The following is a 13,769-nucleotide window of genomic DNA, read 5'->3' on the forward strand; positions in this document are numbered from 1 at the left end:
TATTGATAGAAACTAATCCTGCACTGAAAACACAAAATGCTTGACAAAACAAAATAAGCTGGTAAACTGCTTTTACTGAACCAAGCAGCAGAACGCAGATGTCCATCCTTGATAGTTCTTAGAGAAATTCTTAAATCTTATCTTGATCGTAGCAATAAATAATTACCTTGGGTACCTTGTCAAGCCTTATTAACTTGACCTACTACATTTACCACAACCAGGTTTCATCTGTGACCAAATGACAAATGTCATTGCCAAATGCCTCACTGCCATTTAGTAATTTGAAACAGACAGATAATAAAAATGATGGCTGACTATAAAAACTGTAGCCTGGGTCCTTCACCCCCATCCTTAAAAGGACAAAATAAACTTAAAACAGGTGTGACTATCCTGAAGCTAAGGTCACAACATTCATGATTTCAGTAATGCAGCCAAAAAGCTAGATACATGACTGCCTCTTGAGTTCACGTTCCACTAAAAGACTTTCTGTACTCTCTGTCTTTGTCAGGAAAGTCTTTTCCCTCCCGAACCTGTTGAATGAAGCAAGGATTACTCTGGCATGAACAGCACGTACCTTTTCTAACTTTTTTGCCTCGATGTGCCGCATCACCTGATCTCTCCAGTCGACAGGTACTCTGCTGACTTCTTGTGTGTCGAGCAGCGAGTGCTCTGATTTCACCCTCACATTGGACCGCTTGGTAGGGCTAGTCCGTGAATAATTGAAATCACTAATGGACATCGTTCTCTCAGGCACCTCATGTGCGGATGGCCGTGCGCTTTGCGGTCGGGGGATATTGGGGCTGTCGATGCTGTAGGTCCTGGCGGAAAGGGGTCTCTGCATCCCCTGGTTCATCAGTGGTCCCCTTCCCATGCTGTGAATGTCCCTGTAGGTTAAGTAGTCTCCAGCAGGGGCCGCAATGCGCCTGGGTTGTGTTGGGTCTCCAAGAGACATTGATGTGGAGGAGGAATTGCTACTCTGCCTCTGCAGGGTGCTCCTGGGACCACCTGGTATCAGTCTTTCTTTCTGGGGATTGACTGCCCACATCTCCATTTGTCTGGGCGGACCCCGTTGCTGCATGCTGTAGGCCAGGCTGGCCTGTGCGTTGTTGCGGTTCGAGTAGTTTGTGTTGGCCGTGTGTTTCGTGTAGCTGTCAGTACTGTCTGACCGCTGCAGGTGAGAGGATGGCAAATACCCGTGCTCTGGTGGGATCGTTGTTCTCTGGGTCCAGGGGCCTTCTTTGGGCATTGTGCTGCTTGAGTATTGGATGTTATATTGAGGCCCTCCTGGCATCTGCATGCCAGCAGGCAAGACTCCCCTCCCTGCATGGGAGCTTTGCTGTTTGACGTTGGGATCATGTTTGGTTAAAGTTTTGGTGCAGGAAACAAGGTCAGATGAAGATGCGGAAGAGCCAGGGTAGACCTGCAGGGGTTGGTCATTAAGAAGAGATGCCGACTTGCTGCGGACAATATTCTGTCCCTGAACATTAGCTGCAGGTACTCTTCCAGGAGCATTTGGCTCATGCAATCCATTATCACCAATAATGTGGTATATTTTAAGCGCTCCTGGCTCGATGTTAGTTACGCTTTGAGATTTCACCACAGGCCCCAAAGGCCCCTGCTTCTGTGGGGACAGTTCCTCAGTGCTCCTAGAGACAGACATATCTGCACTTGCTGTTACACCAACTGCAGCTGTTCTCACCATCTCAAACTTAGTTGGAGACCTGGGAGTTTCTTCAAATCGACCATTGAGGTGATTAGTAAGAGCCTGTTTAGGATACTGGTTACCATTCTCCAGGTAGTACTCTGCAGCTTGTTTAGCATTGTTGTTAAACAAAGACTTATTTTTTAAGTCTTCCTGGACTGTGTTCTTGGTCTTTTCAAGGGCATTTAACCTTTCCATATTATCTGGAGAGAGCTTAGATATATTCATATTGATTTGATCCCATTTGTTGTAAGAAATTTCCATCCCATTATTTAAATCCATACCCCTGTCTATGAGGGACAGTTTTTCGTCCACTGTGAACTCAAAATCTGACATTTTGATGGCTTCCTTTTGCACCTCCTTAGCCTGTTGAGTTTTCAGAATGGCCTGCAGAGAGGTGTCCGAACCATTCCCATTCTGAAGGAGGAGTGCTGTTTCCGTCAACTGATTTGAATTTTCATCATCTTGCCTAGAATAAAAACAGACATTTTGGAGTCAAATGCTGATTTAGTTTAAATGGCTAGAAGAGTTTACACATACCATCTGCAACAACAATAAACACAGCCTTGGAAATAATTATTTTTTCACCACTGAACATTTCAGTGTACAATCACTTAAAACTCCTTCACACGTGCCAGCTCTTTAGCATATTTAGTTGCAAGAGATCTGTAACAATTTTTCAGCTGTGTTTTTTTATAATTTTTTTTTGTATTCTCCATCATTTAAGCACCAGCAAAGTCCAATCAAGCTGTAGTTTGCTGCAACTTAGGCAGAACAGTCTCTACTGACCTTTAACACAAAGGTTAGTTTATATGCCGTTTATATTGGCCGTCCCTGAGTGAACACGTACATAATTACCTTTATTAGTTTCATAAAGTGGCAAAACATTGCTAATAGAGCTTCCCGTTTTGTCGATGACTGAGGTTTGTACCGCCCCATGTAGATACACGCGAGGCCCACAGTGTAAATCGTACTGGACAGTGGAGTACAAACACCTACAGTACCAGAACAATGTGAATACAATTTCAAGGTATGAAGTTTATTTTACAGACCAAAAGTAAAATGAAACAACTGTTAAAAATATTATGATTTTATAAGATAACAGGGAATGACCTAACAGGTTATTAAGTTTATTCAGTGTTTATAACAGCGGTACTCAAAGTAATTTGGGCACAGGCATAAATTGATCTTACATGACTGTTCGCAGGCATGCTGACTATTGCATAGGTTCTTAACTTAAACATTGCCTTCCCGCGACATACACCATGTGTGTGTGTGTGTGTCTATATATATATATATATATATATATATATATATATATATATATATATATATATATATATATATATATATATATAAAGAGTTTTAGTGGGAGTCATTCTTGGGTCACTGATAAGGCCAAGTCTCAGGCAGCAATTGTGCGTACTGCGCTTACTCTTAAATAATTTATATAAAATACGCAATGCAAATATTTTTACACAGCATGTTTACACAGATAACCATGAATAAACTGAGGATAGATAGCATCTCGCTTTGTTTCAATTTGGCAAATTTGTCAACAGTACTCTACTCTGTTCTATAGATCGCTCATCTCCAGTACAGTTATTCAGAGAAAGTGGATTCGTAATAAAATCCACTACGGTGTTTCCCTTGTCTGGTGAAATTAAAAAATGCATAGGACAGAAATTTTAATTCTAAATACCGAAACGTACTATTTTTCTTAACAACAGGTCGGCAGAATTCAGTGCTTATCCGGCATATTAACACCCTGCCTCTGCTCACGAATGATTGGAAGGCTGTCAGATCTTTCACTTTCCCATTGGCTACTCACTCGCCTTCAATTTTCATGCAGAATAATGTGCATGGCCTCTGCTTACTTATGACAGCTGCGCAAAACTTGGAAGATATTTGACTCTCTGATTGGTTAAACTTACTGTCAGTACCTGCAACTGAAACAGACACAGTTTATGTCCCACCCAGTTCATTTGTGACTGGGCTACTGCAGAGAAAACACAGATATTCAATTGGTTGATCAGATCGCAGAGGCCCTTCAGGAAAAAAAAATATGTCGAGTCTGTGCAAGGACAGCATATGCTCTGTCAACAAGCAGCTGTGACGCTTTTGGTGGAAAACGTGTTTAAAGATTTATTTATTTTCCCTCGCTTCGACCCACTAGAAATGTGTTCTCAACCCACAATTCAACAACAGCTGCCACAAGCACAATGGCCTGGCTTTGTGGGCACGAATTTGCCCGCGGGCACCACTGGTTTATAACATGCTAACTTAATCTGTCATGAAGAATGGCCGCTCCGGTTTTGTTATAATGTTAACCCTGGTTTCACCCACGCTAAAAACCTAATAGGTAGATAATTATAGTTAGCTAGAACACTACCACGATCCAAGTAACATCATCTCTGTTTTATCAGTATGACTAATAGAGGAAATTGGTTGTGATTGTAACCTTATAATTTATAAGGTTATACAAGGCAGGATTCAACGATAATGTAGCACATGTTACCTTATTTATTTATTTATTTATTAATTAAATCGCTGTCTTTAGGTGTGTATGATTTGTTAGTTACCAAAATCTCACTCAACAACTGAAGACATAAGAGGATAATTTCATACCACTGAATTTGCACCGATGAAACATAACCTGGTTAACCGTACTGATGGCACATCATATGCTTCTTGTAGAACATAAGGATAAAACAAAATACATTTTGACAAGGAATTGAATTAGTTCCATTACTTAGTTGAGCACAATGTGGTTTTAATAAATACTTTCTGATTTAAATATAGACCTACTATGTGATAGTTTGGGATATTCAGTCTATTTAAAACAGTAGGAAGGCGCGCTTCTAGCCCTTACAGAACATTAACCAAGTGGTAAAATAATGGATATATACAGTAACCAGTATTTAATGTATTTGTAGCATTCAGTACACTAAAGTTTATGCGCAAAATTATAAAACTGTAAACAACTGCATTTAAAAAGGCCTATAATTGTACCATGTCAGAATGGATACGTATGGGCTCTTAGCCACTGGCATTAAGTGGCTGAGAAATAAAACACACAATACGATGTACCTAATTATTTACCTGATCTTGGTAATAATCATAACCTTTGCCTCTTTCTCTGGAGTGCAGAGGGAAGTGTCCTGGCTACTGTCTGTTGTCAGGGACACAGAGTCTGACATGCGAGATGGCGAGGAGCAGTTGCTGTTGTTCTGGTTACTGTTTGCAACAGTCTCATCCAATAAAGAATCAGCATCTTTACTTTCATCTAAAAATAGAGATAATAAGTGGTTATGTAAGAGATACCACAGTATGAAGTGCACCTGGAAAATTTCTTCACATCGGGGTGAAATATAACCTCAACCAATAAGAGGCCAGAACCAGGCTTTGGTTCCGAACCCTCAGTAATTACTAACAGTAATTCACTCACATCGTGTTTCATCACAAGTGGCTGAGCAGTTGTCAGGATATACCAGAGCTAAAACTGTACTTGTGACACACAGTACAATATCCCAATAACAGGTCTTAAGGGCTACAGCCTGCATGGGTCATCAGCTGCTTCAATTCTGTTTTAAATCTTTGATACATCATGTCCCTACAAAATCCCATTTATGTGTCAAATCACAACCACTCAGATAGGAAGAAATAAATACAGCAGCCCTTTTTATCCCCTGCATACATAGATTGCATCTAACAAGGATTTCAGTGTTTATATGCCTTTTCAAATTTTAGTAGAATATTAATGATACTGGCTTCAGAACATTCTTTTACACAACATGCTGTCTTCCTCTCTAGATTAAAGTCAAAAGAAAGTCTGCCGTGCATAATCTGTCTACTTACCTTTCTTGTCCTTACTTAGTGCCACCACTTTGGGCTGATTAATAGAGATCTCAATAAGCGGCGGTCGCAACTCTGCAATCTTCATCTCCTCTTCATCAGAGGACAGGTCTTCAGAGTCCTGAAAGCACAGAGTTAAAATGTACTGATATAAAGGGTTACAGATTCATGACATATTTTCTTTTGTTGAAGATCTTTTGATTCTAATCTTGATATATATAGAACTATATAGATATATATATATATACTATATATACCATTGTCCTTCTAATATATAATAGGAGAGATATAGACTCTATCTCTATAGGAGGGGGTAGACGAGATATATATATAGAGAGAGCTCCGATTTTTTTAGATGATTGAGGAGAGATTTGTGAGAGATGAGGGACGCTTGTCTATTCTAGGATAGAGAGAGAGAGAGAGAGAGAGAGAGAGAGAGAGAGAGAGAGAGAGAGAGAGAGAGAGAGAGAGAGAGAGAGAGAGAGAGAGAGAGAGAGAGAGAGAGAGAGAGAGAGACACACACTAGTTGGTACTATGGTTTGCGGCCTATCCTCCTACAGAGTCCATATGATTTCCAAGAAATTCTCTTGAAGCACTTTCACTACCATTTCCCACCACTTTCCCAATCAAATTAAGTGTCGCTGAGTTACTCTCAAACAATACACAAAAACCCTGGTTGCAAAAAGAGTATTAAAAGAACAAGGTGTTGTCAGCCTGTGGCTGCTGTTGTCACTGTTAGATAACAAGGTAGCAATTTCAAGTTGACACAAAAAAATATCCCCATGCTGGCTTCAGAGTCTGTCACAATCCCATACCTCAAGTGTGTCTTCATGGTTGATTGTAGCTCGAATGTTCTCAGAGGTCTTAACAAGTGCAGCCGTCTGTGAAATGTCTTTAGTGTCCTTAGAATCAAGTTCACTGGGTTTTAGCACACAATTCACAGTTGCATTTGGATCGCTTTCCAGGTTTTTTCCATTTGCACAATTATTCTCGGAAGCCTAAGAATGCAGAATGAAAGTTTTTGATGCAGAGTTGGAAAATGGGATCATGCACTCTCAATAAAATTGCCAACAGGTGGCTGTATAACCTGAGATGGACCTGAGATGGCAGGTGCAGTTTCTGCCTTTTCCATTACATTTCAACAAAGATTGATTTTCACTTTAATGTCTCAAATAAGTTTTATTTATTTATTTATTGTTTTTTACTTTTTTTTTTTTTTTAAAACAGCACTTTAAAAAAGATAGTGGGGTAAACAAAAAAATGTCATAAAATTCTTGGTTGTGGGATGACATATGGCACAGATGCTATGCTGTACAGGGTTTAATGGTGCATATCGGTTTACAAAAAAATTAAATGTAGAAGCCTTCCTCACAGATCATCTCAGATGCCCACAGGCTTAGCAATCCAGTCAAAAATATAACTTTAAAAACATGTCTTCATACACAAAAACATTTGGATTGGTTTATAATAGCACCGACACCTTCCACAGTGGTCATTACCTGTAAATGGTGGGACTATGACAATTTATCACCAACAATTCATCACCAGCAGTTCATCACCAGGTACAATTCATCACAGAGGGTACAGCATCATAGCACAGCTGTTTCAAACACTACAGGTGAAAATGACCCGTGCCGCGCTTGTAGGTAATTCGAAATTTCGGTGCGTCTAGTGTTAAAATAAAGGTTTGAAAAGCAAACTTGTGTTTTTTTGCTTGTTTGTTAGTTGGGTGGTCACAAATTTGTAAAAGTTAGTACATTATGGGTTTTACTTATGTAATTTGTAAGTGAACACATACTGTATCTTATTTATGATTTATTATAGCTCTATTTGTTTTTAGCACCACTTTTATGATATATTGTGGCCTTAATCAGTGAGTTATTGTTCATGATGAATTGTCACTTGTGATTAATTGTTGGTGATGAAAGGCTTGTGATGAGAAGTTCATGATGAATTGTCGCTGGTGATGAATTGTTGGTGATGAAAAGTGCGTGACAAATTGACGGGATACCGTAAATAGTTCACTTGTCTTTTTTTAAGTGTCACTCGGGACACCTAACTAACTGTTGCAAATCGTCAATAATCTAGCGGGTACAATCCTAGTCACTCCTGGTTTCCTTACCTTTACACCTACATCTTTCACTGTAACAGCTGCATCTTCGTTCTGTCTGGTTTCTTTTCCAGACTCTGACGACTCATCCTCTTTGAGTCGATGGGCTATAGTGTGTGCAGTTTTCACCATGTTTTTTAGTTCCTCTGGGTAAGGTGTTGGGTAGCGCTTCAGATTCCCCTCCTGGTGTCCCAGACAGAAGACAAATCAACTCAGATTAATGAAACAACTACATCTCAAAAGGGACGTCTTTGTAGAAGTCCTAAAGGAAGCTTACTAACATTTGTTTTTCAAACTACTATATATCTTATCATACACTATTTTCTACAAAGACTTGCATAAGGTAGCAAAAAAAAAAAAAAAAAACTACCACCTGCCAAGGATATATAAGCAACACATTATAGGTGTCCCAATGACAGTGACCATATTAGCTCAGCCAACCAGGTCTTTCAGGAGTTATGGCCTTCATTAGCACTCAAGAACTTGTCAATGAGTGCCCACGCAAGTGTAACCTACTCATAGACAACATTGCTTTTCAGGAGACACACTGACCCTGGGTGGTGTCTCTCTCTCATCTTTGTCCTCATCGCACTCAAAGGCCACCTGTGCTCTTTGTTTCCTCTGTTCCTCCCACAATGAAGGATTGAAGCTCTCATTATCAGAGTTGGCCAAGACTAGAAATAAACAAGATAGTAAAAAATAGCAAGGTTACTATTCCTATGTACTATGGGAGGTGCTCACACTGTAAAAGTGGTGCTACATTATCCATTGTCCTTTCTGTCCACATAACAATTACACTGGAACTGTTCAGTCTTCTACTTAGTTCAGTACTAAAACTAATTTGATCAATTTAAGATAAGGAATCTACTTATACATTACTTGAATTACAGATCTCGTATCAGACATTCAGCAATATCTCACAAACCAAGCAGGAAATAAAACTGAATGAAAACAGCAAACATACGTTTAGATTTTTGGATGGCTAATGAGTGAAATACAGTAATACATTCTACAAAGGAATCAACAAACTAAAAGGAGACTATCTGATCTTCATCAAAGGACAGCAGTCTCGAGTTGGGCAGTAAAAGAAGAAATTAATCCAACTTAATGCTTATTTACTCCATAACCATTTAAAATTAAGGTAAATCTGTCAGTGTTTTGAATGTGCTAGTGCGTGTCTGACACTTTACCTGCACAGCATCTAAATTAAAAAACAGAATTTTGTGAAACAAAGTTATTTTTGCAAGACACTGCCTCCCTAGAACAAGTGAGAAAAATGACACAAGTCAGGATCATCTTTCCAGGGTTTTAGTTTGTCAGGACTAATTAAGTGTTTTCCAATTGCATTACATGCTTAACAGTAGAAACAAGAATTGTATCCCTTAAAATACATGAGACACAACAGAGCACTCTGGGTTTAAAAAAATAGTATTTTAATGTTGCTATTTAAGGAGTTAATTGAATTAAAAAGACCAAATAACATCAGCATTGTAGCCAAGCTGCTTTTGTAGCAGAGCTGTTTAAACTTACAATCCTCTGTCCTCGGCTGTTGAGGGAACATGTAGTTGGTAAGCACGGTTTTGTGTGTCTCCTCATCCTCCTCCTTCTGAAGAGGTATAAGGGGCTTGGACTGAAGGAGAAACGTAATTAGCATAAAGGAATCATATAATATATTTCATATTTACAGTATTATACTTCAGTAGATTTTTTTTTTTTCTACGTTACAAAGCACTACCACAAGAGTTCCAGTCACATTCACAGAATTTATTTTTGGGGTTGGATGTGAACAGTGCCTGAATTTAAGGCTAAATGTTCTCATTAGTAATAAAACAGCTCGTTGCAAAGCTCACCCCTCAACATCAGCTGGCTTGACTGCATGTTAACAGTAGCAGCTTGCAAAGGAGTAATCTGCGTCTGTAGATAACAATCCATATGGACCAGCTGGCAAGTGGTAATTTTCACTTAAAACACCTGTGACAGCAAATCTAAATGATTTAGAAACTACGTAAGTTCATATTAATAAGAAAAAATTCCGTATCCAGTAACCATTGGTTATTAAAATACAGTAATGCACACCATACCCCCCCCCCAAACAGTGGCTTAACATAGCACTATGTTTCAGTGCACATTTAACTTTAAAATTTCAATGTCACTATCATTCAGTTTGATACTAAAATATAATTAACTGACTCTGTGCTATGGTTAATCCTTCTATGACCTCAATTAAAAGCCTTGTTTGTCCATTGTTTATATCTCCCAGTAAGTTTTAGCAGTAGGGACATAAACTTCCACTCCACTTGAAACCCGTTTGCCTTTATGTCACTGAGTCAAACAGATGTTATCACCTGTATCATTCTCATGGTGCTCCATTAAAAACACCATAGTTTTATGTACTGAGATCTGTTACATCAGGTCATCACCAGCATCACAACAGAATCCTGTTTGGCAGATGCATGTAATAAGCTGTAGTATGTACAGCAAACATAACCCCCCCCCCCCCCCCCCCCCATATACTCCATGAAAATGTAAGTTTCCGACCCCTAAGCTATCCATACACAGTCGGATTTGTCTCGTAGTACATGCAGTAAACTTCAAAGTCAGCTGGTCTTTAGGAAGCAAAACAAAAACAAACAAAAAGGATAGCATTAACCAGAGTCACAGGAAAGCCTGCTGTCCCAATGGAAGACAACATGAGTCGTCAATAGTGTGTAAGGAATAGTAAGATGGCGAAGTGGGCAAAAGAAGAAAACTGTCCAGAAATTCAAGCTTAAAAAAAAAAAAAAAAAACAGCCACCCACCTGGTTTTCCGACAACCACATTGCTGTCAGCTGGCTCAATTTGGTAAAGCTAAAGGGCAGATTCTTCAGCCTGTGGAGGAAATTGAATTGTATGGTCCAGTTAATGGAAAAATAAGCAGAAATTAGCATGGGTATTGAAACAAAAGACTTTCAGCTGGGCTGATGTGTGGGTATTTTACTCAAGCCATTAGTCAGCTTCGAATCAGAGAAGACTAAAATCCCGAGCAGTCACGTACATGGAGCCCAGGTGGAAAAAGGAATTAAAGACTCTTTAGTGGTGCAGGGCTTTTCTATTTACCAGGGGCCCACACATACAGGATTTTTTTAAATTTATAAAATAGATAAGGGCGACCAACACAACCTTAGTTGTCTCTCCTGCCAATAGACTAGATGATTGTATACTTTACGGTATTCAAGTCCCTTCATACAAGAAATGGAGGTACTAATTATAAAGACTGACCTTAATGCCTCACAAGGGCGCAATAAAAAATAATAAAAAAAACAAACAAACAAACAAAAAACTTGTCTAACTGGTCAAGAGTGTAAAGTAATTTCAATGGTAAATCATCTTTACTGGTCCGTTCGGTTCTTATAGTCAATTTTAGTGTCAAAATGCAAAAAAATGCAGCAGTTAAAATAAGCTGCATAAACAAGCTTCACAATTAAATCAGATTAAATACATCTCTAAAAGACAACTGGGTAGCTTGCGTCACTTTGGTATTTCTAGTGTTTTGCATGTAGTCCTGTATTTACGAGCTGCTGTTACCACAACCTCACTTTGAGAGTGCATAATCATACAAATTGAAAAAAAAGGCTTGTGTCCCCCAAAGAATGCATCTGTCATTGATAAGACCCCAAAGGAGGAGGGTATGGGTCCTGTTCCAAATATTCAGGAAAATACAGACATGATTCATTTTCAATGTACTCTTTATTGACCTTTCTGAGGAACCAGTATTTGGTAGCTTTCGCTTAACCAAGCAAATGATTTTTTATTTGAGTGTTGGGTAAAAAGAAAAAAGAACTTGGACTCACTGAAGTATGCAGGTTATTCCAGCATCACTTAACTTACGCAGTGGCACTTTCTATATTCTACTCTTTTGGTAGATTTCAGACCACTGTGGGGAAACTATCGGGATCAGCCAATCCTCCACAAGTATTATTGCACGGTAATTAGCCACAGTTTATTAGCACAACGTCTCCTACATTGTGAAAATATTTTATAATGCAATTTAATTTAAATGTACTGCAGTCAAAAACACAAATCAATAATGTGACTGACAAACATTAGTACCTTGATCCAAGGACATGCAACCCTGCTCATAAAATAAGGGAACTGCATGTAACTAATGAATTTGATTTAATACATAACTTAATATAAAGTTTTTTTTTTTTTTTTTTTTTTTTTTTAACAAGATTCAAAATTTGAATGGGACCAGTTCATACAAACAGATATGTATGCAAGCATGACTGCTGTAAACTCAAGAATAAAGAGATGAAATACGTTCATCATGTCAATTTCACCCACCTGTTGTCGCTCAGATTGACAACTTTAAGTTTCTGCATTTCTCCCATTTCCTCTGGCAGGGACTCCAGTTTGTTTGAGTGTAGAAACAGCACGGTTGCATTCTTCCAGTTACCAACCTGAAGTTAATGAAGACACAACACATCCATGAATGCACAAGGACATTTTGTCTTTGTATACTCTACCATGGTCTTTTTTGTATACAGTAGTCTTCCAAAATTAAAAAATACATACCATTTGTATTTCTATAGTGCTTTCCTAAAAGAGCTCAAAGCAAGATTTTAAAATGAATCTGTTTGTGCTCAGGTTGTGAGGTGGATTCAAGTCTTTACAGACGGTATCAGTTTTGTGGCTAACCAACCACATAAGTCTCTTTACCTCAACAGTTTAATTTTACCCATATTCAACCTACTCCTGACTTCTGAAGACCACGCAATGCAGTTTGAAAAGGTGTCAACAGCTGGAATTTCTAATTTGTTATCGGGGACAGTATTTTTGCAACAGTTGGATATGGAAAATATTAACCCTGATTAACTGTACTGAACCAGTCTTCTTGTTTAATGCTCTGAAAAGAATCTCTAGACAAGAGTTATGAATGACACTTCTGAAACTACTGTATAATTGACCACAATAATTAATACTTCAAGTGTTCCTGTAAACCCAAAAATAAAGACTACAGAATTTACATTTGATTCTGTTTATTTCACAGTAGCAGCAGTATTTCATTAGCAATACAAGATAGCTGGCAAGTGTTTAGTGTTCTTTGTATTAAACTGTAAACTGTAAATTGAATACTGCTGGCCAATATGTAAAACCTGAAATGCATTAGCTGCTCAATAAAATGGTTTACAAATTACCAAAATAAATGATACAAGGACTGCATAACTCAATGCAAGGCTTGGCTGGTTTCCATCTGCCACTGGGACTGAGTTTGAACCCATTTGAAATTGATCCCATTAGTTTTCATCAGCAGCAGAGTGATATCAAGTTGTAGGGCTGCAACGAAGGGTACATTTTGACCTTTGAAGGTTTTCGGAACACATTACCGAAGGAAGGTTTGACCCTTCGATGGTACTTATTTGCATAATTTACTGGTGACGTCACCATAGCTACTTGTTCACATGTAGTTTAAAAATATGTTATATAGAACAGTAATCATGTTTTTATAATTTAAATAAAAATAAAAATACATTATTTACACGTAATTGAGGCTGCTTGCGATATATACAATACACTTGCATTGCAGCAGCACCAACTGCAGTGGACTTAGGCAAAACAAAGCTTTATTTAACAGACACCATTCAAAGCAGGTTATCAGTCACATTTTACTACTACTGAAAATATTAAGAATAATATGAACTTAGGCTTGTCAAGTGATCCCTGAGATTGGTTATGCCTCCAGGATGTGTCACTTGCAGTGTAGCATTAAATTTTTTTTTTTTTTTGGTCATCTGCATTTAACAAAAAATTCCAAATAACAGAAGGGTTGAGAGACATTTTTTTCAGTACAGCTTACGCTATAGAATGGCAAATGAAGAAATGAAAGGTTTGCCTCTGGATAACACAAGCTAGAGGGGGGAGGGGCGGACGGTGCTCCGTTTTCGAAATTATAATTATTAGTGTTAGCGTATATTTTGTATGTTTCAAACATATTCTACCACAGCACTGCTCTTATACTGTCTTGTACACTTGGTATTCAGTACATATATTTTATTGAAGCAATACAGCCACTAGATGTACCCGCCCACTGCTTTGGATACTATACCCTGCTCCATACACAGC

General features: G+C 38.5%; 1 protein-coding gene across 4 annotated transcripts in view; it reads right to left on the reverse strand.

Moving 5' to 3' along the window:
- The window catches only part of LOC121300529 (erbin-like), a 97,424-nt gene that overhangs the window by 18,570 nt on the left and 65,085 nt on the right, over positions 1–13,769 (reverse strand). For all 4 annotated transcript variants that reach the window (XM_041229106.1, XM_041229120.1, XM_041229114.1 and 1 more), the window contains 9 exons: positions 11,991–12,106; positions 10,466–10,535; positions 9,198–9,297; positions 8,220–8,341; positions 7,680–7,850; positions 6,373–6,555; positions 5,561–5,678; positions 4,805–4,988; positions 575–2,171 (listed from right to left, as the gene is read on the reverse strand). In XM_041229106.1, coding sequence (XP_041085040.1) covers positions 575–2,171; positions 4,805–4,988; positions 5,561–5,678; positions 6,373–6,555; positions 7,680–7,850; positions 8,220–8,341; positions 9,198–9,297; positions 10,466–10,535; positions 11,991–12,106 — 2,661 coding nt within the window. The remainder of the gene's footprint in view (positions 1–574; positions 2,172–4,804; positions 4,989–5,560; positions 5,679–6,372; positions 6,556–7,679; positions 7,851–8,219; positions 8,342–9,197; positions 9,298–10,465; positions 10,536–11,990; positions 12,107–13,769) is intronic.

This window comes from Polyodon spathula, chromosome 2, assembly GCF_017654505.1.
Source record: "Polyodon spathula isolate WHYD16114869_AA chromosome 2, ASM1765450v1, whole genome shotgun sequence".
NCBI classification, from domain to species: domain Eukaryota; kingdom Metazoa; phylum Chordata; class Actinopteri; order Acipenseriformes; family Polyodontidae; genus Polyodon; species Polyodon spathula.